This window comes from Sebastes fasciatus, chromosome 3 (genome assembly GCF_043250625.1).
Source record: "Sebastes fasciatus isolate fSebFas1 chromosome 3, fSebFas1.pri, whole genome shotgun sequence".
Taxonomy (NCBI): Eukaryota; Metazoa; Chordata; class Actinopteri; order Perciformes; family Sebastidae; genus Sebastes; species Sebastes fasciatus.
Genome location: NC_133797.1, coordinates 42837779 through 42863209, shown reverse-complemented (window position 1 = coordinate 42863209; position 25431 = coordinate 42837779). Strand labels below are relative to the sequence as shown.

At 43.8% G+C, this 25431-nt stretch overlaps 2 protein-coding genes across 6 annotated transcripts in view; one reads left to right on the top strand and one right to left on the bottom strand.

The window, feature by feature from the left end:
* Positions 1-16353, top strand: part of lgsn (lengsin, lens protein with glutamine synthetase domain) — a 43598-nt gene extending 27245 nt beyond the window's left edge. For 2 of the 5 annotated variants that reach the window (XM_074631237.1, XM_074631238.1), the window contains exons 3-4: positions 14323-14489; positions 14884-16352. In XM_074631237.1, coding sequence (XP_074487338.1) covers positions 14323-14489; positions 14884-16077 — 1361 coding nt within the window. In that variant the 3' untranslated portion in view covers positions 16078-16352. Of the gene's footprint in view, positions 1-14322; positions 14490-14883 lie in introns of all 5 variants that reach the window. The other 3 variants (XM_074631240.1, XM_074631239.1, XM_074631241.1) reach the window with 2 other exon arrangements.
* A 1242-nt stretch (positions 16354-17595) lies between these two features.
* Positions 17596-22917, bottom strand: LOC141765200 (uncharacterized). The gene is made up of 2 exons (XM_074631246.1): positions 22792-22917; positions 17596-22160 (listed from the first exon to the last, which is right to left on the bottom strand). Exon 2 carries the CDS (start codon positions 22124-22126, stop codon positions 20069-20071), a length of 2058 nt encoding a protein of 685 aa, XP_074487347.1. The 5' UTR covers positions 22127-22160; positions 22792-22917; the 3' UTR covers positions 17596-20068.
* Between the last annotated feature and the right edge of the window lie 2514 nt (positions 22918-25431).

The window sequence follows — 25431 nt, the reverse complement described above, 5'->3', positions numbered from 1 at the left end:
TCTTGGTTTTTGGTCGTCTCCATCTTGGTTGTTTTCCGTCTCCATCTTGGTTTTTGGTCGTCTCCATCTTGGTTTTTAATCGTCTCCATCTTGGTTTTTGGTCATCTCCATCTTGGTCTTTAGTCGTCTCCATCTTGGTTTTTAGTCGTCTCCATCTTGGTTGTTGTCCGTCTCCATCTTGGTTTTTGGTCGTCTCCATCTTGGTTGTTTTCCGTCTCCATCTTGGTTTTTAGTCGTCTCCTTCTTGGTTGTTGTCCGTCTCCATCTTGGTTTTTGGTCGTCTCCATCTTGGTTTTTGGTCGTCTCCATCTTGGTTGTTTTCCGTCTCCATCTTGGTTTTTAGTCGTCTCCATCTTGGTTGTTGTCCGTCTCCATCTTGGTATTTGGTCGTCTCCATCTTGGTTTTTGGTCGTCTCCATCTTGGTTGTTTTCCGTCTCAATCTTGGTTTTTGGTCGTCTCCATCTTGGTTTTTAATCGTCTCCATCTTGGTTTTTGGTCGTCTCCATCTTGGTTTTTGGTCGTCTCCATCTTGGTTGGTGTCCATCTCCATCTTGGTTTTTGGTCGTCTCCATCTTGGTTTTTAGTCGTCTCCATCTTGGTTTTTGGTCGTCTCCATCTTGGTTGGTGTCCATCTCCATCTTGGTTTTTGGTCGTCTCCATCTTGGTTTTTGGTCATCTCCATCTTGGTTTTTAGTCGTCTCCATCTTGGTTGTTGTCCGTCTCCATCTTGGTTTTTGGTCGTCTACATCTTGGTTTTTGGTCGTCTCCATCTTGGTTGGTGTCCATCTCCATCTTGGTTTTTGGTCGTCTCCATCTTGGTTGTTTTCCGTCTCCATCTTGGTTTTTGGTCATCTCCATCTTGGTTTTTAATCGTCTCCATCTTGGTTTTTGGTCATCTCCATCTTGGTTTTTGGTCGTCTCCATCTTGGTTGGTGTCAATCTCCATCTTGGTTTTTGGTCGTCTCCATCTTGGTTTTTGGTCGTCTCCATCTTGGTTGTTTTCCGTCTCCATCTTGGTTTTTGGTCATCTCCATCTTGGTTTTTAATCGTCTCCATCTTGGTTTTTGGTCATCTCCATCTTGGTTTTTGGTCGTCTCCATCTTGGTTGGTGTCCATCTCCATCTTGGTTTTTGGTCATCTCCATCTTGGTTTTTGGTCGTCTCCATCTTGGTTGGTGTCCGTCTCCATCTTGGTTGGTGTCCATCTCCATCTTGGTTTTTGGTCGTCTCCATCTTGGTTGGTGTCCATCTCCATCTTGGTTTTTAGTCGTCTCCATCTTGGTTTTTGGTCGTCTCCATCTTGGTTTTTAGTCGTCTCCATCTTGGTTTTTAGTCGTCTCCATCTTGGTTTTTAATCGTCTCCATCTTGGTTTTTGGTCGTCTCCATCTTGGTTTTTGGTCGTCTCCATCTTGGTTTTTAGTCGTCTCCATCTTGGTTGGTGTCCATCTCCATCTTGGTTTTTAGTCGTCTCCATCTTGGTTGTTGTCCGTCTCCATCTCGGTTTTTAGTCGTCTCCATCTTCGTTTTTAATCGTCTCCATCTCGGTTTTTGGTCGTCTCCATCTTGGTTTTTAGTCGTCTCCATCTTGGTTGTTGTCCGTCTCCATCTCGGTTTTTAGTCGTCTCCATCTTGGTTTTTGGTCGTCTCCATCTTGGTTTTTAGTCGTCTCCATCTTGGTTTTTAGTCGTCTCCATCTTGGTTTTTAGTCGTCTCCATCTTGGTTTTTAATCGTCTCCATCTTGGTTTTTGGTCGTCTCCATCTTGGTTTTTGGTCGTCTCCATCTTGGTTTTTAGTCGTCTCCATCTTGGTTGGTGTCCATCTCCATCTTGGTTTTTAGTCGTCTCCATCTTGGTTTTTGGTCGTCTCCTTCTTGGTTGTTGTCCGTCTCCATCTTGGTTTTTGGTCGTCTCCATCTTGGTGTTTGGTCGTCTCCATCTTGGTTGTTTTCCGTCTCCATCTTGGTTTTTGGTCATCTCCATCTTGGTTTTTAATCGTCTCCATCTTGGTTGTTTTCCGTCTCCATCTTGGTTTTTAGTCGTCTCCATCTTGGTTTTTGGTCGTCTCCATCTTGGTTTTTGGTCGTCTCCATCTTGGTTTTTAGTCGTCTCCATCTTGGTTGGTGTCCATCTCCATCTTGGTTTTTAGTCGTCTCCATCTTGGTTGTTGTCCGTCTCCATCTCGGTTTTTAGTCGTCTCCATCTTCGTTTTTAATCGTCTCCATCTCGGTTTTTGGTCGTCTCCATCTTGGTTTTTAGTCGTCTCCATCTTGGTTGTTGTCCGTCTCCATCTCGGTTTTTAGTCGTCTCCATCTTGGTTTTTGGTCGTCTCCATCTTGGTTTTTAGTCGTCTCCATCTTGGTTTTTAGTCGTCTCCATCTTGGTTTTTAGTCGTCTCCATCTTGGTTTTTAATCGTCTCCATCTTGGTTTTTGGTCGTCTCCATCTTGGTTTTTGGTCGTCTCCATCTTGGTTTTTAGTCGTCTCCATCTTGGTTGGTGTCCATCTCCATCTTGGTTTTTAGTCGTCTCCATCTTGGTTTTTGGTCGTCTCCTTCTTGGTTGTTGTCCGTCTCCATCTTGGTTTTTGGTCGTCTCCATCTTGGTGTTTGGTCGTCTCCATCTTGGTTGTTTTCCGTCTCCATCTTGGTTTTTGGTCATCTCCATCTTTGGTTTTTAGTCGTCTCCATCTTGGTCTTTGGTCGTCTCCATCTTGGTTGTTTTCCGTCTCCATCTTGGTTTTTGGTCGTCTCCATCTTGGTTTTTGGTCGTCTCCATCTTGGTTTTTGGTCGTCTCCATCTTGGTGTTTGGTCGTCTCCTTGGTTGTTTTCCGTCTCCATCTTGGTTTTTAGTCGTCTCCATCTTGGTGTTTGGTCGTCTCCTTCTTGGTTGTTGTCCGTCTCCATCTTGGTTTTTAGTTGTCTCCATCTTGGTTTTTGGTCGTCTCCATCTTGGTTTTTGGTCGTCTCCATCTTGGTTGGTGTCCGTCTCCATCTTGGTTTTTGGTCGTCTCCATCTTGGTTTTTAATCGTTTCCATCTTGGTTTTTGGTCGTCTCCATCTTGGTTGGTGTCCATCTCTATCTTGGTTTTTGGTCGTCTCCATCTTGGTTGTTTTCCGTCTCCATCTTGGTTTTTGGTCGTCTCCATCTTGGTTTTTAATCGTCTCCATCTTGGTTTTTGGTCATCTCCATCTTGGTCTTTAGTCGTCTCCATCTTGGTTTTTAGTCGTCTCCATCTTGGTTGTTGTCCGTCTCCATCTTGGTTTTTGGTCGTCTCCATCTTGGTTTTTGGTCGTCTCCATCTTGGTTGTTTTCCGTCTCCATCTTGGTTTTTAGTCGTCTCCATCTTGGTTGTTGTCCGTCTCCATCTTGGTTTTTGGTCGTCTCCATCTTGGTTTTTGGTCGTCTCCATCTTGGTTGTTTTCCGTCTCCATCTTGGTTTTTAGTCGTCTCCATCTTGGTTGTTGTCCGTCTCCATCTTGGTTTTTGGTCGTCTCCATCTTGGTTGTTTTCCGTCTCCATCTTGGTTTTTAGTTGTCTCCATCTTGGTTGTTGTCCGTCTCCATCTTGGTTTTTGGTCGTCTCCATCTTGGTTTTTGGTCGTCTCCATCTTGGTTGTTTTCCGTCTCCATCTTGGTTTTTAGTCGTCTCCATCTTGGTTTTTAATCGTCTCCATCTTGGTTTTTGGTCGTCTCCATCTTGGTTTTTGGTCGTCTCCATCTTGGTTTTTAGTCGTCTCCATCTTGGTTGGTGTCCATCTCCATCTTGGTTTTTAGTCGTCTCCATCTTGGTTTTTGGTCGTCTCCTTCTTGGTTGTTGTCCGTCTCCATCTTGGTTTTTGGTCGTCTCCATCTTGGTGTTTGGTCGTCTCCATCTTGGTTGTTTTCCGTCTCCATCTTGGTTTTTGGTCATCTCCATCTTTGGTTTTTAGTCGTCTCCATCTTGGTCTTTGGTCGTCTCCATCTTGGTTGTTTTCCGTCTCCATCTTGGTTTTTGGTCGTCTCCATCTTGGTTTTTGGTCGTCTCCATCTTGGTTTTTGGTCGTCTCCATCTTGGTGTTTGGTCGTCTCCTTGGTTGTTTTCCGTCTCCATCTTGGTTTTTAGTCGTCTCCATCTTGGTGTTTGGTCGTCTCCTTCTTGGTTGTTGTCCGTCTCCATCTTGGTTTTTAGTTGTCTCCATCTTGGTTTTTGGTCGTCTCCATCTTGGTTTTTGGTCGTCTCCATCTTGGTTGGTGTCCGTCTCCATCTTGGTTTTTGGTCGTCTCCATCTTGGTTTTTAATCGTTTCCATCTTGGTTTTTGGTCGTCTCCATCTTGGTTGGTGTCCATCTCTATCTTGGTTTTTGGTCGTCTCCATCTTGGTTGTTTTCCGTCTCCATCTTGGTTTTTGGTCGTCTCCATCTTGGTTTTTAATCGTCTCCATCTTGGTTTTTGGTCATCTCCATCTTGGTCTTTAGTCGTCTCCATCTTGGTTTTTAGTCGTCTCCATCTTGGTTGTTGTCCGTCTCCATCTTGGTTTTTGGTCGTCTCCATCTTGGTTTTTGGTCGTCTCCATCTTGGTTGTTTTCCGTCTCCATCTTGGTTTTTAGTCGTCTCCATCTTGGTTGTTGTCCGTCTCCATCTTGGTTTTTGGTCGTCTCCATCTTGGTTTTTGGTCGTCTCCATCTTGGTTGTTTTCCGTCTCCATCTTGGTTTTTAGTCGTCTCCATCTTGGTTGTTGTCCGTCTCCATCTTGGTTTTTGGTCGTCTCCATCTTGGTTGTTTTCCGTCTCCATCTTGGTTTTTAGTTGTCTCCATCTTGGTTGTTGTCCGTCTCCATCTTGGTTTTTGGTCGTCTCCATCTTGGTTTTTGGTCGTCTCCATCTTGGTTGTTTTCCGTCTCCATCTTGGTTTTTAGTCGTCTCCATCTTGGTTTTTAATCGTCTTCATCTTGGTTTTTAGTCGTCTCCATCTTGGTTGTTGTCCGTCTCCATCTTGGTTTTTGGTCGTCTACATCTTGGTTTTTGGTCGTCTCCATCTTGGTTGGTGTCCATCTCCATCTTGGTTTTTGGTCGTCTCCATCTTGGTTGTTTTCCGTCTCCATCTTGGTTTTTGGTCATCTCCATCTTGGTTTTTGATCGTCTCCATCTTGGTTTTTAGTCGTCTCCATCTTGGTTGTTGTCCGTCTCCATCTTGGTTTTTGGTCGTCTCCATCTTGGTTTTTGGTCGTCTCCATCTTGGTTGTTTTCCGTCTCCATCTTGGTTTTTGGTCGTCTCCATCTTGGTTTTTAATCGTCTCCATCTTGGTTTTTGGTCGTCTCCATCTTGGTTTTTGGTCGTCTCCATCTTGGTTGGTGTCCATCTCCATCTTGGTTTTTGGTCGTCTCCATCTTGGTTTTTGGTCGTCTCCATCTTGGTTGGTGTCCATCTCCATCTTGGTTTTTGGTCGTCTCCATCTTGGTTTTTAGTCGTCTCCATCTTGGTTGTTGTCCGTCTCCATCTTGGTTTTTGGTCGTCTCCATCTTGGTTTTTGGTCGTCTCCATCTTGGTTGTTTTCCGTCTCCATCTTGGTTTTTAATCGTCTCCATCTTGGTTTTTAGTCGTCTCCATCTTGGTTTTTGGTCGTCTCCATCTTGGTTGGTGTCCATCTCCATCTTGGTTTTTGGTCGTCTCCATCTTGGTTTTTGGTCGTCTCCATCTTGGTTTTTAGTCGTCTCCATCTTGGTTTTTAATCGTCTCCATCTTGGTTTTTAGTCGTCTCCATCTTGGTTGTTGTCCGTCTCCATCTTGGTTTTTGGTTGTCTACATCTTGGTTTTTGGTCGTCTCCATCTTGGTTGGTGTCCATCTCCATCTTGATTTTTGGTCGTCTCCATCTTGGTTGTTTTCCGTCTCCATCTTGGTTTTTGGTCATCTCCATCTTGGTTTTTAATCGTCTCCATCTTGGTTTTTGGTCATCTCCATCTTGGTTTTTGGTCGTCTCCATCTTGGTTGGTGTCCATCTCCATCTTGGTTTTTAGTCGTCTCCATCTTGGTTTTTTGGTCGTCTCCTTCTTGGTTGTTGTCCGTCTCCATCTTGGTTTTTGGTCGTCTCCATCTTGGTGTTTGGTCGTCTCCATCTTGGTTGTTTTCCGTCTCCATCTTGGTTTTTGGTCATCTCCATCTTGGTTTTTAATCGTCTCCATCTTGGTTGTTTTCCGTCTCCATCTTGGTTTTTAGTCGTCTCCATCTTGGTCTTTGGTCGTCTCCATCTTGGTTGTTTTCCGTCTCCATCTTGGTTTTTGGTCGTCTCCATCTTGGTTTTTGGTCGTCTCCATCTTGGTTTTTGGTCGTCTCCATCTTGGTTTTTGGTCGTCTCCATCTTGGTGTTTGGTCGTCTCCTTCTTGGTTGTTTTCCGTCTCCATCTTGGTTTTTAGTCGTCTCCATCTTGGTGTTATGTCGTCTCCTTCTTGGTTGTTGTCCGTCTCCATCTTGGTTTTTAGTTGTCTCCATCTTGGTTTTTGGTCGTCTCCATCTTGGTTTTTGGTCGTCTCCATCTTGGTTGGTGTCCGTCTCCATCTTGGTTTTTGGTCGTCTCCATCTTGGTTTTTAATCGTCTCCATCTTGGTTTTTGGTCGTCTCCATCTTGGTTGGTGTCCATCTTCATCTTGGTTTTTGGTCATCTCCATCTTGGTTTTTGGTCGTCTCCATCATGGTTTTTGGTCGTCTCCATCTTGGTTTTTGGTCATCTCCATCTTGGTTTTTAGTCGTCTCCATCTTGGTTTTTGGTCGTCTCCATCTTGGTTTTTGGTCGTCTCCATCTTGGTTTTTGACCGTCTCCATCTTGGTTTTTAGTCGTCTCCATCTTGGTTTTTGGTCGTCTCCATCTTGGTTTTTGGTCGTCTCCATCTTGGTTGGTGTCCGTCTCCATCTTGGTTGGTGTCCATCTCCATCTTGGTTTTTGGTCGTCTCCATCTTGGTTTTTGGTCGTCTCCATCTTGGTTGGTGTCCGTCTCCATCTTGGTTGGTGTCCGTCTCCATCTTGGTTTTTGGTCATCTCCATCTTGGTTTTTGGTCGTCTCCATCTTGGTTTTTGGTCGTCTCCATCTTGGTTTTTGGTCGTCTCCATCTTGGTTTTTGGTCGTCTCCATCTTGGTTGGTGTCCATCTCCATCTTGGTTTTTGGTCGTCTCCATCTTGGTTTTTAGTCGTCTCCATCTTGGTTGTTGTCCGTCTCCATCTTGGTTTTTGGTCGTCTCCATCTTGGTTTTTGGTCGTCTCCATCTTGGTTGTTTTCCGTCTCCATCTTGGTTTTTGGTCGTCACCATCTTGGTTTTTAATCGTCTCCATCTTGGTTTTTGGTCGTCTCCATCTTGGTTTTTGGTCGTCTCCATCTTGGTTGGTGTCCATCTCCATCTTGGTTTTTGGTCGTCTCCATCTTGGTTTTTGGTCGTCTCCATCTTGGTTGGTGTCCATCTCCATCTTGGTTTTTGGTCGTCTCAATCTTGGTTTTTAGTCGTCTCCATCTTGGTTGTTGTCCGTCTCCATCTTGGTTTTTGGTCGTCTCCATCTTGGTTTTTGGTCGTCTCCATCTTGGTTGTTTTCCGTCTCCATTTTGGTTTTTGGTCGTCTCCATCTTGGTTTTTAATCGTCTCCATCTTGGTTTTTAGTCGTCTCCATCTTGGTTTTTGGTCGTCTCCATCTTGGTTGGTGTCCATCTCCATCTTGGTTTTTGGTCGTCTCCATCTTGGTTTTTGGTCGTCTCCATCTTGGTTTTTAGTCGTCTCCATCTTGGTTTTTAATCGTCTCCATCTTGGTTTTTAGTCGTCTCCATCTTGGTTGTTGTCCGTCTCCATCTTGGTTTTTGGTCGTCTACATCTTGGTTTTTGGTCGTCTCCATCTTGGTTGGTGTCCATCTCCATCTTGGTTTTTGGTCGTCTCCATCTTGGTTGTTTTCCGTCTCAATCTTGGTTTTTGGTCATCTCCATCTTGGTTTTTAATCGTCTCCATCTTGGTTTTTGGTCATCTCCATCTTGGTTTTTGGTCGTCTCCATCTTGGTTGGTGTCCATCTCCAACTTGGTTTTTGGTCGTCTCCATCTTGGTTTTTGGTCGTCTCCATCTTGGTTGTTTTCCGTCTCCACCTTGGTTTTTGGTCATCTCCATCTTGGTTTTTAATCGTCTCCATCTTGGTTTTTGGTCATCTCCATCTTGGTTTTTGGTCGTCTCCATCTTGGTTGGTGTCCGTCTCCATCTTGGTTGGTGTCCATCTCCATCTTGTTTTTTGGTCGTCTCCATCTTGGATTTTGGTCGTCTCCATCTTGGTTTATAGTCGTCTCCATCTTGGTTTTTAGTCGTCTCCATCTTGGTTTTTAATCGTCTCCATCTTGGTTTTTGGTCGTCTCCATCTTGGTTTATAGTCGTCTCCATCTTGTTTTTTAGTCGTCTCCATCTTGGTTTTTAATCGTCTCCATCTTGGTTTTTGGTCGTCTCCATCTTGGTTTTTGGTCGTCTCCATCTTGGTTTTTAGTCGTCTCCATCTTGGTTGGTGTCCATCTCCATCTTGGTTTTTAGTCGTCTCCATCTTGGTTTTTGGTCGTCTCCATCTTGGTTGGTGTCCATCTCCATCTTGGTTTTTGGTCGTCTCCATCTTGGTTTTTGGTCGTCTCCATCTTGGTTTTTAGTCGTCTCCATCTTGGTTTTTAATCGTCTCCATCTTGGTTTTTAGTCTTCTCCATCTTGGTTGTTGTCCGTCTCCATCTTGGTTTTTGGTCGTCTACATCTTGGTTTTTGGTCGTCTCCATCTTGGTTGGTGTCCATCTCCATCTTGGTTTTTGGTCGTCTCCATCTTGGTTGTTTTCCGTCTCCATCTTGGTTTTTGGTCGTCTCCATCTTGGTTTTTAATCGTCTCCATCTTGGTTTTTGGTCATCTCCATCTTGGTCTTTAGTCGTCTCCATCTTGGTTTTTAGTCGTCTCCATCTTGGTTGTTGTCCGTCTCCATCTTGGTTTTTGGTCGTCTCCATCTTGGTTTTTGGTCGTCTCCATCTTGGTTGTTTTCCGTCTCCATCTTGGTTTTTAGTCGTCTCCATCTTGGTTGTTGTCCGTCTCCATCTTGGTTTTTGGTCGTCTCCATCTTGGTTTTTGGTCGTCTCCATCTTGGTTGTTTTCCGTCTCCATCTTGGTTTTTAGTCGTCTCCATCTTGGTTGTTGTCCGTCTCCATCTTGGTTTTTGGTCGTCTCCATCTTGGTTGTTTTCCGTCTCCATCTTGGTTTTTAGTTGTCTCCATCTTGGTTGTTGTCCGTCTCCATCTTGGTTTTTGGTCGTCTCCATCTTGGTTTTTGGTCGTCTCCATCTTGGTTGTTTTCCGTCTCCATCTTGGTTTTTAGTCGTCTCCATCTTGGTTTTTAATCGTCTCCATCTTGGTTTTTAGTCGTCTCCATCTTGGTTGTTGTCCGTCTCCATCTTGGTTTTTGGTCGTCTACATCTTGGTTTTTGGTCGTCTCCATCTTGGTTGGTGTCCATCTCCATCTTGGTTTTTGGTCGTCTCCATCTTGGTTGTTTTCCGTCTCCATCTTGGTTTTTGGTCATCTCCATCTTGGTTTTTGATCGTCTCCATCTTGGTTTTTAGTCGTCTCCATCTTGGTTGTTGTCCGTCTCCATCTTGGTTTTTGGTCGTCTCCATCTTGGTTTTTGGTCGTCTCCATCTTGGTTGTTTTCCGTCTCCATCTTGGTTTTTGGTCGTCTCCATCTTGGTTTTTAATCGTCTCCATCTTGGTTTTTGGTCGTCTCCATCTTGGTTTTTGGTCGTCTCCATCTTGGTTGGTGTCCATCTCCATCTTGGTTTTTGGTCGTCTCCATCTTGGTTTTTGGTCGTCTCCATCTTGGTTGGTGTCCATCTCCATCTTGGTTTTTGGTCGTCTCCATCTTGGTTTTTAGTCGTCTCCATCTTGGTTGTTGTCCGTCTCCATCTTGGTTTTTGGTCGTCTCCATCTTGGTTTTTGGTCGTCTCCATCTTGGTTGTTTTCCGTCTCCATCTTGGTTTTTAATCGTCTCCATCTTGGTTTTTAGTCGTCTCCATCTTGGTTTTTGGTCGTCTCCATCTTGGTTGGTGTCCATCTCCATCTTGGTTTTTGGTCGTCTCCATCTTGGTTTTTGGTCGTCTCCATCTTGGTTTTTAGTCGTCTCCATCTTGGTTTTTAATCGTCTCCATCTTGGTTTTTAGTCGTCTCCATCTTGGTTGTTGTCCGTCTCCATCTTGGTTTTTGGTTGTCTACATCTTGGTTTTTGGTCGTCTCCATCTTGGTTGGTGTCCATCTCCATCTTGATTTTTGGTCGTCTCCATCTTGGTTGTTTTCCGTCTCCATCTTGGTTTTTGGTCATCTCCATCTTGGTTTTTAATCGTCTCCATCTTGGTTTTTGGTCATCTCCATCTTGGTTTTTGGTCGTCTCCATCTTGGTTGGTGTCCATCTCCATCTTGGTTTTTAGTCGTCTCCATCTTGGTTTTTTGGTCGTCTCCTTCTTGGTTGTTGTCCGTCTCCATCTTGGTTTTTGGTCGTCTCCATCTTGGTGTTTGGTCGTCTCCATCTTGGTTGTTTTCCGTCTCCATCTTGGTTTTTGGTCATCTCCATCTTGGTTTTTAATCGTCTCCATCTTGGTTGTTTTCCGTCTCCATCTTGGTTTTTAGTCGTCTCCATCTTGGTCTTTGGTCGTCTCCATCTTGGTTGTTTTCCGTCTCCATCTTGGTTTTTGGTCGTCTCCATCTTGGTTTTTGGTCGTCTCCATCTTGGTTTTTGGTCGTCTCCATCTTGGTTTTTGGTCGTCTCCATCTTGGTGTTTGGTCGTCTCCTTCTTGGTTGTTTTCCGTCTCCATCTTGGTTTTTAGTCATCTCCATCTTGGTGTTTGGTCGTCTCCTTCTTGGTTGTTGTCCGTCTCCATCTTGGTTTTTAGTTGTCTCCATCTTGGTTTTTGGTCGTCTCCATCTTGGTTTTTGGTCGTCTCCATCTTGGTTGGTGTCCGTCTCCATCTTGGTTTTTGGTCGTCTCCATCTTGGTTTTTAATCGTCTCCATCATGGTTGTTTTCCGTCTCCATCTTGGTTTTTGGTCGTCTCCATCTTGGTTTTTGGTCGTCTCCATCTTGGTTTTTGGTCGTCTCCATCTTGGTTTTTGGTCGTCTCCATCTTGGTGTTTGGTCGTCTCCTTCTTGGTTGTTTTCTGTCTCCATCTTGGTTTTTAGTCGTCTCCATCTTGGTGTTATGTCGTCTCCTTCTTGGTTGTTTTCTGTCTCCATCTTGGTTTTTAGTCGTCTCCATCTTGGTGTTATGTCGTCTCCTTCTTGGTTGTTGTCCGTCTCCATCTTGGTTTTTAGTTGTCTCCATCTTGGTTTTTGGTCGTCTCCATCTTGGTTTTTGGTCGTCTCCATCTTGGTTGGTGTCCGTCTCCATCTTGGTTTTTGGTCGTCTCCATCTTGGTTTTTAATCGTCTCCATCTTGGTTTTTGGTCGTCTCCATCTTGGTTGGTGTCCATCTTCATCTTGGTTTTTGGTCATCTCCATCTTGGTTTTTGGTCGTCTCCATCATGGTTTTTGGTCGTCTCCATCTTGGTTTTTGGTCATCTCCATCTTGGTTTTTAGTCGTCTCCATCTTGGTTTTTGGTCGTCTCCATCTTGGTTTTTGGTCGTCTCCATCTTGGTTTTTGACCGTCTCCATCTTGGTTTTTAGTCGTCTCCATCTTGGTTTTTGGTCGTCTCCATCTTGGTTTTTGGTCGTCTCCATCTTGGTTGGTGTCCGTCTCCATCTTGGTTGGTGTCCATCTCCATCTTGGTTTTTGGTCGTCTCCATCTTGGTTTTTGGTCGTCTCCATCTTGGTTGGTGTCCGTCTCCATCTTGGTTGGTGTCCGTCTCCATCTTGGTTTTTGGTCATCTCCATCTTGGTTTTTGGTCGTCTCCATCTTGGTTTTTGGTCGTCTCCATCTTGGTTTTTGGTCGTCTCCATCTTGGTTTTTGGTCGTCTCCATCTTGGTTTTTGGTCGTCTCCATCTTGGTTGGTGTCCATCTCCATCTTGGTTTTTGGTCGTCTCCATCTTGGTTTTTAGTCGTCTCCATCTTGGTTGTTGTCCGTCTCCATCTTGGTTTTTGGTCGTCTCCATCTTGGTTTTTGGTCGTCTCCATCTTGGTTGTTTTCCGTCTCCATCTTGGTTTTTGGTCGTCTCCATCTTGGTTTTTAATCGTCTCCATCTTGGTTTTTGGTCGTCTCCATCTTGGTTTTTGGTCGTCTCCATCTTGGTTGGTGTCCATCTCCATCTTGGTTTTTGGTCGTCTCCATCTTGGTTTTTGGTCGTCTCCATCTTGGTTGGTGTCCATCTCCATCTTGGTTTTTGGTCGTCTCCATCTTGGTTTTTAGTCGTCTCCATCTTGGTTGTTGTCCGTCTCCATCTTGGTTTTTGGTCGTCTCCATCTTGGTTTTTGGTCGTCTCCATCTTGGTTGTTTTCCGTCTCAATCTTGGTTTTTGGTCGTCTCCATCTTGGTTTTTAATCGTCTCCATCTTGGTTTTTAGTCGTCTCCATCTTGGTTTTTGGTCGTCTCCATCTTGGTTGGTGTCCATCTCCATCTTGGTTTTTGGTCGTCTCCATCTTGGTTTTTGGTCGTCTCCATCTTGGTTTTTAGTCGTCTCCATCTTGGTTTTTAATCGTCTCCATCTTGGTTTTTAGTCGTCTCCATCTTGGTTGTTATCCGTCTCCATCTTGGTTTTTGGTCGTCTACATCTTGGTTTTTGGTCGTCTCCATCTTGGTTGGTGTCCATCTCCATCTTGGTTTTTGGTCGTCTCCATCTTGGTTGTTTTCCGTCTCAATCTTGGTTTTTGGTCATCTCCATCTTGGTTTTTAATCGTCTCCATCTTGGTTTTTGGTCATCTCCATCTTGGTTTTTGGTCGTCTCCATCTTGGTTGGTGTCCATCTCCATCTTGTTTTTTGGTCGTCTCCATCTTGGTTTTTGGTCGTCTCCATCTTGGTTGTTTTCCGTCTCCACCTTGGTTTTTGGTCATCTCCATCTTGGTTTTTAATCGTCTCCATCTTGGTTTTTGGTCATCTCCATCTTGGTTTTTGGTCGTCTCCATCTTGGTTGGTGTCCGTCTCCATCTTGGTTGGTGTCCATCTCCATCTTGGTTTTTGGTCGTCTCCATCTTGGTTGGTGTCCATCTCCATCTTGGTTTTTAGTCGTCTCCATCTTGGATTTTGGTCGTCTCCATCTTGGTTTATAGTCGTCTCCATCTTGGTTTTTAGTCGTCTCCATCTTGGTTTTTAATCGTCTCCATCTTGGTTTTTGGTCGTCTCCATCTTGGTTTTTGGTCGTCTCCATCTTGGTTTTTAGTCGTCTCCATCTTGGTTGGTGTCCATCTCCATCTTGGTTTTTAGTCGTCTCCATCTTGGTTTTTGGTCGTCTCCATCTTGGTTGGTGTCCATCTCCATCTTGGTTTTTGGTCGTCTCCATCTTGGTTTTTGGTCGTCTCCATCTTGGTTTTTAGTCGTCTCCATCTTGGTTTTTAATCGTCTCCATCTTGGTTTTTAGTCTTCTCCATCTTGGTTGTTGTCCGTCTCCATCTTGGTTTTTGGTCGTCTACATCTTGGTTTTTGGTCGTCTCCATCTTGGTTGGTGTCCATCTCCATCTTGGTTTTTGGTCGTCTCCATCTTGGTTGTTTTCCGTCTCCATCTTGGTTTTTCATCGTCTCCATCTTGGTTTTCGGTCGTCTCCATCTTGGTTTTTGGTCGTCTCCATCTTGGTTGTTGTCTGTCTCCATCTTGGTTTTTAATCGTCTCCATCTTGGTTTTTAATCGTCTCCATCTTGGTTTTTAGTCGTCTCCATCTTGGTTGTTGTCCGTCTCCATCTTGGTTGGTGTCCATCTCCATCTTGGTTGGTGTCCATCTCCATCTTGGTTGGTGTCCGTCTCCGTCTTGGTTTTTGTCCCTAAATGAACATCATGCTGTATTGAAGAAGACTTGAAACATAAACTCATGTTTACAATGTTTACTGAGGTCATAAATCAAGAGAGAAGTAGAATCTCATTTTCTATCAGACTTCTATAGAACCAGAGGAGTCGCCCCCTGCTGGCTGGTAGACAGGATGCAGGTTTCAGGCTCTTCATCATTGACTTCTATAGAACCAGAGGAGTCGCCCCCTGCTGGCTGGTAGACAGGATGCAGGTTTCAGGCTCTTCAGCGTCGGCTTCTCTTCTCAGACCTGGAGGAAGCCCGCTGGGAAAAACATGGATTCATGTCTTTTTTCTCCAAAAACGGGATACTTTGAATTTCAGATTAAACTTTCCAATGATTGTCAAATGTTTTTTTAGACATCTGAAACTCTTTTCCACAGATAACGGAAAGGAGACGGTCGAGGTCTTTGGGAATCAGAGGTTCATTGCAGCCATGGAGCAGATCAAGCAGCAGATCGCCAGAGAAAACATCAACTTCGTCCGCTTTGAGGCCACCGACCTCCACGGGGTGTCCAGGTCCAAGACAGTGCCTGTCCGCTTCTTCCACGTAATCACCTCACCTCTTATCCATCTATCCATCTATCTATCTATCTATCCATCCGTCCATCCATCCATCCATCCATCCATCCATCTATCTAGAAGGTCTGGTTTCCCGGGGAGTTTTATGCTGGTACTGTTTCACCACCTAACTCCCTCTGAAACCACAAACAGTCATTTTAACATTACTGTTGTTGTGTATAAATTAAACAAAGATGATATATGAGCTTTAGAGGTATTGGTAGAGCCAACCTTGTTTCAGTCTTTATGCTTAGCTAAGCTAATCACCTGTCAGTTATACCTCCATACTTAACGCACCAACATCAGAGTGGTATTGATCTTCTCATCTCAGAAAGGAAGTGATTGAGTAGAAAGATGTTTGAATGTAAACGTGTCATCCTCAGGAGAAAGCGGTTTACGGGGTACCGATGCCGAGAAGCTACTTGGAGCTGACCCTGAGCCCTAAGAGCAACGAAGTGGACAACGCCAGCGCCGCCAACTTCAGCAGTGATGTCCTCCTGATCCCTGACCTTTCGACCTTCAGGGTCTTACCCTGGGCCGAGCAGACGGCCCGGGTCATCTGCGACCCCTGCACGGTGACAGGAAGCCCCCTCCGCACTTCACCTCGCCTCATCGCCAAGCAGCTCCTCGGCCAGCTCCAAAGCCTGGGATTCTCCCTGCACTCGTCCTTCACTTACGAATGCTGCGTCCTCGGAGCGCCGGACCGCATCGGACCAAAGACGCTCCTGTTCCCGGCCACCACGCTGCTCGGCAACCACGACCTGCCTTTCTTCCAGCAGCTGGTGGACAGCATGTACTGCATGGGCGCAGACATAGACAGCATCGCGTCCGCGATCGGCCCCGGCCAGATGGAGATCAACCTGAGGCCAGAGTTTGGGATCGCGGCCGCAGATACCGCCTTCACCTTCCGCACCGGCATCAAAGAGATGGCTCGTAAACACAGCTACATCGCCAGCTTCTTCACCGACGACGGCCTGTATAACGCCGGGGTGCTCTCTCACAGCTTGTGGGATGCTAACGGGCGTCGTAGCCTCTTCCTTAGCGGGGAGAAGACGGGCGAGCTGTCTGAGATCGGCAGGAAATGGCTGGCCGGGCTCCTCGCCCACTCCGCCGCCCTGAGCTGCCTGATGTCGCCCGGCCTGAGCTGCCGAAGCCACATCGCCAAGACCATCAAAGACCCCAAACGGATGCTCTACGCCACCTGCGGCTGCAACGATAACAGCAGCTCCTTTAACATCAAGTGTCACGGCGGGAGGGAGACGCACATCGACAACAAGCTGGGCTCAGCCATGGCCAACCCTTACATCGTGCTGGCCGCTACTGTGGCCGCGGGACTGGACGGCATCAGGAGAAACCTGAACATCGACGCCGGTCTGAACAAAGCGCCCTGCCAGCAGAAGGACTTTGCCGTTCCCGTGAAGATGGACGACGCTCTGGAGGCGTTGGGGGAGGACCACGTCATCCGCAGCACCCTCGGAGAGCCGTTTATTCAGTATTTCATCGCCATGAAAAAGTTTGAGATTGAGACCCAAGAACTGGATGATGAGAGGAACAAGTGCCTCGAGTATTTCATCTAGAAACACACTAATAAAAGCATGAAAACAGCATGGACAGCTTTTTATTTTATATATTATGTTGATACTTTATTATTATCATTAATATTATTATTATTATTATTATTATTATTATTATTATAATTAATATTATTAATAATATTAATATTATTATTATTATTATTATTATTATTAATAATAATAATATTATTATCATTATTATTATTATTATTATTATACAGATTGTAGATATTTTTCAGTCATTTCAAAATAAAGGTATAAGTACAGCCTCAATGTGCAAAGCAGTTTTGTTGTTGTTGTGTCTCTATATACTGACCTCGGAAACATCAGTTCACAAAACAATCACATCTCAAAGTCTATTGAGTCGCTGCTCTGGAGCTTTCTATCAAAATCACATGACGTTAAAATTAAAAAATAAATTCTGAGGACTTAAAGGACTTCTCTATGGAGGACAAAACCTGCCAATATCAAAAATAAATAAATAAAAGAATACAGAAATAAATTAGTTTGGGGAAATAGATAGGGAAAATAATGCATACAAATCAATCAATCAATCAATCAATCAATCAAGCAATCAATAAATAAATCAATAAATCAATAAATCAGTAAATTTGGTAATGAATAAAAAATATATATTATTGATTAATTCATTTAATATTTATTTATTAATTTTTTTAGTTATTATTTATTTATTTATTTTAAGGTTATTATGAAATGTTTTGCCCATTGATGCCTAAAACAAATCTGTCAACTGAAGCTTTAAATGTAACAAAATAATATTAAATATAAATGTAGGCATTAATTAATTGACAAAGTGTGACCTAAATTGATATTTCTGTTTTAATTTGCTTCTTTATTTATTTACCTTTGTATTAATTACCCTATTTATCTGCTGTATTTAATTTGGCCTTTTATTTATTTGTTATTATTAACTTTTTTTTTTTTATTCTTTTAAAATGTATTTGTAATGTCTTTATTCATTATTAAATATATCTATGTATTTATTTATTTATTTTTATGCATTATTTCCCCAAACCTATTTATTTCTATATTCTTTTCTGTATTTATTTTGTATTTAGGCAGGTTTTGTCCTCCATAGTGAAGTCTTTAAAGTCCTCAGAACTTTTTAAATTTATTTTAATGTCATGTGATTTGATTGAAAGCTCCACAGCAGCGACTAAATAGACTTTGAGGTGTGATTGTTTCCTAAACTGCTGTTTCCAAGGTCAAGAATAAACTTTTACTTAAAAAAAACACATTTCTTTTTAGTTTATGTGCCCAGATGTGAGTCTGAAGCTTCTGCTGCTGCACCAGTAGAATGGAGATGAATGCTAGCGCTGCGACCTGAAAGAAATACATTTAAATATTCAACAGCAGAAGCAACGTCCTCGTTCCTCCGTCAACAGACTGGTCACTTCTCAAAGGAACTATTTCTTCAGTAGAAAGTAGATCCAATGAATCCTGTTCACAGTGACGTGAAGTCATTAATCAGGAGTCACATTACTTTGTGAGTCAACGTGGTTGTATTGCATGTTTTAATTCTTTGTTGGATTTCTCTGTGTTACAGCCATACATGCTTCAAACATGAATATCTTCCATGAGTCAAAATCACCACAAGATGAGAACATAACATCAAGCCGTGATAGAAAAACAATATTTTACAAATTAGACAAAGCAAAAGTACATTAAAGGATAAGGTTGGTGATATTATACTGTTTTTGTTATGGTCAACGAGTTCCATGAAAAGACCAAAACCAACAAGATGCAATACTTCCTGACCTCCCAACGACCTGTCCGTGTCTCTCAGAGCTCTCCGAGTCACTAGTTCCTATTAATGATGTCAATACTTCCTGACCTCCCAACGACCTGTCCGTGTCTCTCAGAGCTCTCCGAGTCACTAGTTCCTATTAATGATGTCAATACTTCCTGACCTCCCAACGACCTGTCCGTGTCTCTCAGAGCTCTCCGAGTCACTAGTTCCTATTAAAGATGTCAAATGTTAAAAAAACAGGGAAAAAATATAGTTTCATTTTTGACAGAAAGGCTCAGTAATTTCCTTAGACTGTATATAAGAAGTGGACGTAGTCACCGTGATGTCACCCGTTGGTTTGTGGACTGCCAAACTGAAGCCTGAGGTTCAGCATTTGTGCCGTCGCCATCTTGTGTTTTTGCAACCAGAAGTGACATGAGGGGGCGGAGCTAGTGGTGCCTTCAGATGAAACTGGTGAGCTTGTGTTTACAACACGGGAAGTCGTGAACACGATGTGTTTGGTGTTCAAGTGGTTAAGTGTTGAGAACACCGCTGCTAAGCAACGACAACATTAACGTTACTGTCGCCGTCTAGAAGCCACAGAGGCTAACAATTTAGCAAGCTAGCTAACGGGTAACATGACGTATTAAATATAAAGCCATAATGACGGAGGAGAAAGATGAGGCTGTTGGAATATCAACATTTTCCTCAGACACGTTATAAAACTACCAAGAAAAACAATATACCACTACAATTACAATAATTTCACTTATCATGCCCCGAAACATGAACCTCCATGACCTCCGCCGTTTCTGACAGCGTCAACAAACACGTCACAACTCGTGAAGTCGGAGCTTTCAGAACCGTTCCACTGACGAGGTCGTGAATACGACATGAGGAGGGGGGGGGGGCGTTAACATGGACTTGATTCACACACAGTTCTTGTAGTAATACTTTCACTGTTGGTTTTTGGTCTCGTTATAGAAACATATATATATATATATATAAATATATAATGTCACCAGACTTATCCATTAGGTCAACTTTCACAAAGAACAAACACTTTCAATAGAAAGACAGATATTCAAATACGTGTCAGTGTCTGCAAGCGCTACATATTCCCCCTGCCATAACTTCATCTGTAAACACCTGGACTTACCGGTATTATTATTATTATTATTATTATTATTATTACATGCTTCCCTGTAACATCCAGTTCAAGGTAACATAGACACTGATTTAGTAGCAGATACCTGATAAATGGCATCTTTCCTGAGATATCTGAGCCACATTATCAAAGCAGTGTTGACCACATACAGTATCTACGTCTCATAAATCAATAATCAATACATGGATAACTTTGCCTTCATTCCTGAGCAGCCCGGTCTCACCAAATGGCGTATGGATAACAACAATATGTAAGACATTTCACGTGCAATCACAACGCCGTACTTGCTTTTGGCGTGTCGGTCTGTACTAGGGATTTTAATAATTAACTGTTTAACCGTTAAGAATTTAAACCGATTAACGCTATCGGTTACACGGTTAAACGATATATATATTAATATATATTAATACCAGACCAGATCTAGAATCTCTCCAGCGTGTTCTGGATCTACCCCGGCGCCTCTTACCAGTTGGACGTGTCCGTAAAACCTCCAAAGGGAGGCGTCCTGATCAGATGTTGAACAACCTCAGCTGGTCCCTTTTCAACGGCTCTACTCAGATAGGGTTTTCCTCACCAAAATGTAGCGTAAGTTTGGAGTGTTTTTTAGCCTCCTTCTCGACAAGCTAGTCTGACATGGTTGATCCCGATGGATTCATCAGGTTCTCTAGTTTACTATGATACCAGTATCTTCACTCTAGCTTTAAAACGGAGCCGCTACAACCTAAAGATCACAAGCTGCGTTATTGGATTAAAGAAATTGGTGGCGTTAAAACTAATATGCATTAACGCTTTATTATCCATTAACTTTGACAGCCCTAGTATTTTGGATCAATGTGCCTTCGAAACAATGTGCCTTCGGAACAATGCGCCTTCGGAACAATGGGCCCGTATTATACTTAATTCACGTGATGTTTTTGGTTTTGTTGCCTAAACATAGCCGCGACTGTTTCATGGTAACAACGCAGCCTTTAATGGCACGCAAAAAGCCTAGAATGCGTTATCATGACACGCAGAAGGTCCTTAACATTGTGTGCTATTCATACGCCTTCCTGAGCATGGCGGCCCTCTTCTCTTCTCTACTTGTTCTTGCTTATTAGATTTCCTACTCGCTGCATGAACCTTCCCAGTTTGTCAGAGCCACTTTGTGACTGATACAAAGGGTCCTGTCTGTTCAGGGGAGAGCCTCTGTCTTTCTCTGAGGCTACCACCTTCACTGACTTATCCAGACTTTCAGTGCTAAGCAAATATTCAAATCGACTGTAGACTCTCTCTCTCCTGGCGTGATAGACGGTCTCTCCCTCGTCGTTCAGAGTGCTCCTCGAGCCTCGGTCCTGGTCTCCTGCAGGGTTCGGCTTTCTTTTGCTTGACCGCTGAGGAGATCTCGGGAATGATGGTTTGTGCTTCTCAGTCTCCGCTGAACCACTGAGAGAGTTCTGCGACCTGGAGATGCTCGGCGACTGACCTTTCTTGGTCGTTTGCTCTACCGCAGGTGCCTGTGAATGGTCTCCTCTGATTGGTTGGGTTAATCCTGAAGGAGTCCGCGATCTCAGTGAGGCCTTCCTCTGGAGGGACTTCTCCTCTTTTTTGGATGCTTTCTTGTCGTCTGGCGTAAGCATGGAATATACTTTCTTTCTCAGGGAGTTCTTCCTTTGGAGGGGCGGCTCCTCGTGCTGCTTTTCCTGTTTTTCCGTGTGACCACTCGTAGCTTCCACTGCATGCTGAGATCCTGTAGAAGTGTTTAAGCTTTTTGGGACAGTTTGTACCTCAGTGGATATTGATTTCTTTCCTTCTTTTGGAGCAGCTGAGCCTGAGCTGTTGGCCATCTTACCTACAGAACCAAGGCGTCCTCTGGTTGGATCCTGGCGCTGTGATTCTGCAGGTAATCTGGATTTCCCAGAGTTCTCCTTTGGAAAAGCTTTCTCGTCTTTGTTAATCTCCTCATTTCCGTCTTTGAATGCGGCCGAGTCCGAACTGTTGACACGCGAACCTTCTTTCTCTTCCGGGAGCTCGGTCAAAGACTCCATCGCTCTCGGGTGTTGGAGACCGCTGGGCTGCAAATGAGCGAGCTTAAGCGACGGATCGTTTAGTATCATATCTAAATCAGCAGCAGCAGAGGTTGTCCTGGAAAGAGGCTCGTGCCAGTCGTATGTCTGCGTCGTCTTTCGATCTGGAGCCGTTGTGACGTCGTGGTGAGAGGCAGAGCGGTGGACATCACTGAGAGTTTGCTCTCTTTCCTTATTTGGCTCATTGTCTTTGAAGCTGGCCGTTTCCAAGATGCAACCGTTCTGCGCATTTGGCTCTAATTCTGCCACGTTCTGCCTCATGTCCTGCCCTCTTAATGGAGACATATATTTGGGTCTTTCCAGAGTCGGATACGCAGACCTCAAGGACTCTTGGCTCTGCCTGAGATTAGCGTATTCCTGCAGACTGAGCCTCTTCTGTCTCATTTCCTCCATCCTGGACTTAATGTCCCTTGACCTGTTGTGAACCAGCTGCTCGTTTAAGCCTGTGTGGCTTCCGTATGGAGATATCGCATCACATGATGCATCTAGAGGCACGTCGCCGTCGTTAAAGTATGCGTCCATCTTCCACCTGTGGAGTGATGTTTCAGAGTTGAACGGTATCAGATTCTGGTCCGTTCCATAGCGAGTCAGGTGCTTAAGGTGCTGCTGGGACAACCTGTTTGTTAGCAGCAAGTCGCCGCCCCCCCTCAGGTTAGGTCCCGTCTTATCAACAGGGACCCCGAGGTCCTTGGTCCCCATCCTCAGCCGAGTCAAGGAGTTCAACTTCTGCAGTTCTCCGCCATAACTGTGTCCCCGCATCAGATTCCCCATGTCGAAACAGTGAGACTGATGCAGCCTCTCCTGTACGCTCAGGCCTTGGGTCATCATGGTGGCGTTGTTAAACCTGTCATCCTGAGCACTCCTCATGCCGTGCATCACTTTGGGTCTCATGTGAGTTTGGCGGAGGGAGAGCTGGCTGGAGTTTGGGCTCTGCATGGCCACAGTGTCTCTCAGGTACTGGACCAACGGCCTCTCCCTGGACAGAACTGTAGGAACTACAGAGCGAGCGTACAGTCGGCGAAATTCCTCGTCGTAAGAGGTGACCAGCTGACCTGTGATCACCAGGACCATGCTGAGGTTGATCTTCTCAAACGACCACGTGTAGCTGAAAAAGAAAACGGTGACTCAGTCATCAGAGAGCCAGCAGTAGTTCCACAAAACAACTTTAAAATGACAAGAGTCAAACAGAATGAATAATGTGCTTTCTACACCTTAACATGTGATCTGTATCTGGATAATGACATCTGATCTACAGCCTTTGTGTTTACACCTATTAATAAACCTACTTGTAGTATTAGCATTGATAGATGTTATATTGATTCAACCTGCATTGAGGTCACATCTCAATGTGCTAATAAGTTAGGCGGGGCCGGCGGACTTGTCAACTGAATCAGGATGAAATGGATGGCCGTCATTTATTTCAAAATCACTTTTTAGGATCGGAGGTAGGATCAAGACCTGCAACTGATTATCCAATGAGATCCAATCACAATGCCATTGGATGCGTTCTGCGTGCATCCACACCCGGCATGCACTGGTGTTGTAGGACATCCAGAAACAGATCGCATGTTAATGCAAGATGTAAACATGGAAACAAGAGGCACCAAATGCCCTTCAAATTCAATCAGGGGAATTTGAGCTGTTGAGTTTGACAGGTGGATTAAAGAATGAATCCTAGTTTTGATTTCATTGTTGAGGCGTACATGTGAAAAAGGGTAAAGGTAGGACGGACTCACCTGTATGTTCCATACAACACCGTCCGGCAGTCCACCAGAATAAATCTTTGCTCCAGATCTCCGCGGAACTTCACCCCGGACTGACACTGATACTGCTGCCCCTGAACCGTCCGGACGCGGATGTTCTGGTGGAGAAACCAACAGAAAGAGTCACCAGGTTAATATATATATATATATATATATATATATATATAAGTTTAATTTATTATTATTAAAGTCTCGTCAGAATAAAGTCCAGTTATTTGAACTGTGTAGTTGTTTGTGAACACAACACTGACATATCATTAATCATAGACTGTGAAGAAGAAGTAGATGAAATCACCGTGACGTCATCCATCAGTTTGTGGACTCACATTTTGAAGCCTCGAGTTTTACATTTTGCCCGTCGCCATGTGACACTAGAGGGCGGAGCTACAGTACAACAGAACGCTGAATGAGACATTTTTAGTAAACCAAAATGTTCTAATTAACTTTGATGAAGTGAAAACACGCTGTGATTAAAGGGTTAAAGTTGTAAGATGAAAACACGGACAACTCCCAGACCGGACAACGCCGTGGTAGCGACCTGTCAATCAGCAGGTAGCCCCGCCCTAAAGCATCCCCTGCTTTATGGTCTATCTGACTCTAAACGGGACCATAAGTTACTAAATGAACATCATGCTGTATTGAAGAAGACTTAAAACATAAACTCATGTTTACAACGTTAACCGAGGTCATAAATATAAATATAAATACATATATACAGACGTAGGCAAAGTTGTTGGTAACGTTCCGTTAAAGAGAGAAAAACCCACAATGGTCACTGAAATAACTTGAAACTGACAAAAGTAATAATAAATAAAAATGTATTGAAAATTAACTAATGAAAATCAGATATTGTTTTTGAATTGTGGTTCAACAGAATCATTTTAAAAAACAAACTAATGAAACTGGCCAGGACAAAAATGATGGTACCCCTAGAAAAGATGTAAAATAATGTGACCATAGGGACATGTTAAACTAAGGTGTGTCCTGTAAATAGCATCACAGGTATCTTCAAACTTGTAATCAGTCAGTCTGCCTATTTAAAGGGTGAAAAGTAGTCACTGTGCTGTTTGGTATCATGGTGTGGACCACACTGAACATGGACCACAGAAAGCTAAGGAGAGAGTTGTCTCAGGAGATCAGAAAGAACATTATAGACCTTCATGTTAAAGGTAAAGGCTATAAGACCATCTCCAAGCAGCTTGATGTTCCTGTGACTACAGCTGCACATATTAATCAGAAGTTTAAGGTCCATGGGACTGTAGCCTACCTCCCTGGACGTGGCCGCAAGAGGAAAATTGATGACAAATCGAAGAGACGGATAATACGAATGGTAACCAAAGAGCCCAGAACAACTTCCAAAGAGATTAGAGGTGAACTCCAAGGTCAAGGTACGTCAGTGTCAGATCGCACCATCCGTCACTGTTTGAGCCAAAGTGGACTTAATGGAAGACGACCCAGGAGGACACCAAATCATAAAAAAGCGAGACTGGAATTTTCCAAAATGCATATTGACAAGCCACAAAGCTTCTGGGAGAATGTCCTTTGGACAGATGAGACAAAACTGGAGCTTTTTGGCAAGTCACATCAGCTCTATGTTCACAGACGAAGAGATGAAGCATCCAAAGAAAAGAACACTGTACCTAATGTGAAACATGGAGGAGGCTCGGTTATGTTATGGGGCTGCTTTGCTGCATCTGGCACAGGGTGTCTTGAATCTGTGCAGGGTGCAATGAAATCTGAAGACTATCAAGGCATTCTGGAGCCAAATGTGCCGCCCAGTGTCAGAAAGCTTGATCTCAGTTGCAGGTCATGGGTCCTCAAACAGGATAATGACCCAAAACACAGCTAAAAACACCCAAGAATGGCTAAGAACTAAACATTGGACTATTCTGAAGTGGCCTTCTATGAGCCCGGATCTAAATCCTATTGAACATCTGTGGAAGGAGCTGAAACATGCAGTCTGGAGAAGGCACCCTTCAAACCTGAGACAGCTGGAGCAGTTTGCTCACGAGGAGTGGGCCAACATACCTGTCGACAGGTGCAGAAGTCTCATTGAGAGTTACAGAAATCACTTGTTTGCAGTGATTGCCTCAAAAGGTTGTGCAACAAAATATTAAGTTAATGTTACCATCATTTTTGTCCAGGCCAGTTTCATTAGTTTGTTTTTTAAATGATTCTGTTGAACCATAATTCAAAAACAATATCTGATTTTCATTAGTTAATTTTCAGTACATTTTTATTTATTATTACTTTTGTCAGTTTCAAGTTATTTCAGTGACCATTGTGGGTTTTTCTCTCTTTAACGGAACGTTACCAACAACTTTGCCTACGTCTGTATATATATATATAAATAAGACATAAATCAAGAGAGGAGGAGGCTCAATGCTCTGCTACAGGATGTTCACCAGCTGTGTCAGTCGGTTTTCAGAGCTTTATTTAGTTATTAAAGTGGTGAGAATGAGAATGAACCAAAACAGAAAAGTTTCCAGCCCCAAAACCAAACAATGAGCTGAAAGACGCTAAAAGGTGATCCATTGCCACTTTAAATGACAAATGACTTTGCAATGATAATGCAACTGACCAAACTGAACAGGTGCTCAGCCCAGTCACACT

Excerpts from the sequence above, each read along its gene's own strand:
- LOC141765200 (XM_074631246.1), bottom strand. The coding sequence starts at position 22,126 with ATGGTCCTGGTGATCACAGGTCAGCTGGTCACCTCTTACGACGAGGAA.